Source organism: Myotis brandtii, unplaced genomic scaffold, assembly GCF_000412655.1.
Source record: "Myotis brandtii unplaced genomic scaffold, ASM41265v1 C42474386, whole genome shotgun sequence".
Classification (NCBI taxonomy): domain Eukaryota; kingdom Metazoa; phylum Chordata; class Mammalia; order Chiroptera; family Vespertilionidae; genus Myotis; species Myotis brandtii.
In genome coordinates this window covers 1-1,529 of record NW_005324570.1, presented here as the reverse complement: position 1 = coordinate 1,529, position 1,529 = coordinate 1, and the positions used below count along the sequence as shown (strand labels likewise).

General features: G+C 38.1%; 1 protein-coding gene across 1 annotated transcript; it reads left to right on the top strand.

Moving 5' to 3' along the window:
* Positions 1 to 150: 150 nt before the first annotated feature.
* LOC102250347 (olfactory receptor 52Z1) lies at positions 151 to 1,101 on the top strand. The gene has a single exon (XM_005852991.1). The coding sequence runs from the start codon at positions 151 to 153 to the stop codon at positions 1,099 to 1,101; it is 951 nt and encodes a 316-aa protein (XP_005853053.1).
* Positions 1,102 to 1,529: the final 428 nt, after the last annotated feature.

The window sequence follows — 1,529 nt, the reverse complement described above, 5'->3', positions numbered from 1 at the left end:
GTAACTAACTTTACTGCAATGCCAAGATTCACCTTCAACTTGATAAAATAACTTTGCTTATTCTCTCTCAAGTTCACTATCATTTTTTCTCTCACTCTCTCTCTAGCTTTTCATTCCAGGTCTCAATATCAGAGGACACAGTAAAAGACGATGACTTCAAACCTTACCATCTTTAGAGACATTTGGTACACCATGATTGGAATCCCAGGACTGGAAGATGCACATACTTGGATATCCATCCCCATCTGTTCCATGTATATAGTTGCTCTCGTGGGAAACGCCCTCTTATTATTTCTGATATTCACTGAGCATAGCCTTCATGAACCCATGTATTATTTCCTCTCTATGTTGGCCCTGTCGGATATTTTTCTCTCCACAGTTACCACACCAAAGATGCTAGCAATCTTCTGGTTTCAAGATGGGGGTATTTCTTTTGGTAGCTGTGTGTCCCAGATGTTTTTCCTTCACTTCATCTTTGAGGCAGAGTCTGCCATATTACTGGCCATGGCGTTTGACCGCTATGTAGCCATCTGTTACCCACTAAGATATACTACCATTCTAACCCCCTCAGTCATTGGAAAAATGGGTATTGCATCTGTAATTAGGAGTTTCTTTATCTGCTTCCCCTTGGTTTTCCTGGTTTATCGGCTTACTTACTGTGGGAAGAACATTATTCATCACTCATACTGTGAACATATGGGCATTGCCAAGTTATCTTGTGATAGCATCAAAATCAACATCTACTACGGGGTGATTGCAGCCCTATTTTCCACATGCCTGGATGTTGTGCTTATCATCATCTCCTATTTTCTTATACTCTGTACTGTGTTTAGAATTCCTTCCCAAGAAACTCGACTCAAGGCTCTGAGTACTTGTGGCTCCCATGTCTGCGTTATCCTACTATTCTATACCCCAGCCTTTTTTTCATTCTTTGCTCACCGATTTGGAGGGCACAGCGTACCGCTCCACGTGCACATTCTTCTGGCCAATCTTTATGTGGTGGTACCACCCGCTCTCAACCCCATCATTTATGGTGTTAAGACAAAGAAAATTCAGGAGAAGGTTATTCAGGTCTTTTCTTTGAGCAAGAAATTGTGCTGATGTAGACTAAACAACTTAGTCTTCATTTTTCAGTGTAACTCTGCTAATTGAAGAGTACCTACAATTATAGTGGACATCTTAAATCATTTCAGTATTAGAGAAGAATAATAACAGTAAAAATTTAAGTAAATGAGATGAAAAATAAAAACTTTCTCTTTTTGTGATTTTGTTCAGGGCAATATCAGAGTAAGCACACCTTAGATTGTATGTAATACTGAGTTTTGTTACAATAGGCTTAAAGTATAATTGATTGCTTGCAATCATTTTCATGTAATTAATAAGGAAATACTAGTTTTATTTATTAGATTACATTGTAGGATTATGACTAAGGGGGAAATCTCTGAAGTCATACTGCCAATAATCAAATCTCTGCTCCACTGATTCTAAGTATAAAATCTTAGAAACATTATTCTACCTATGCGTCCATT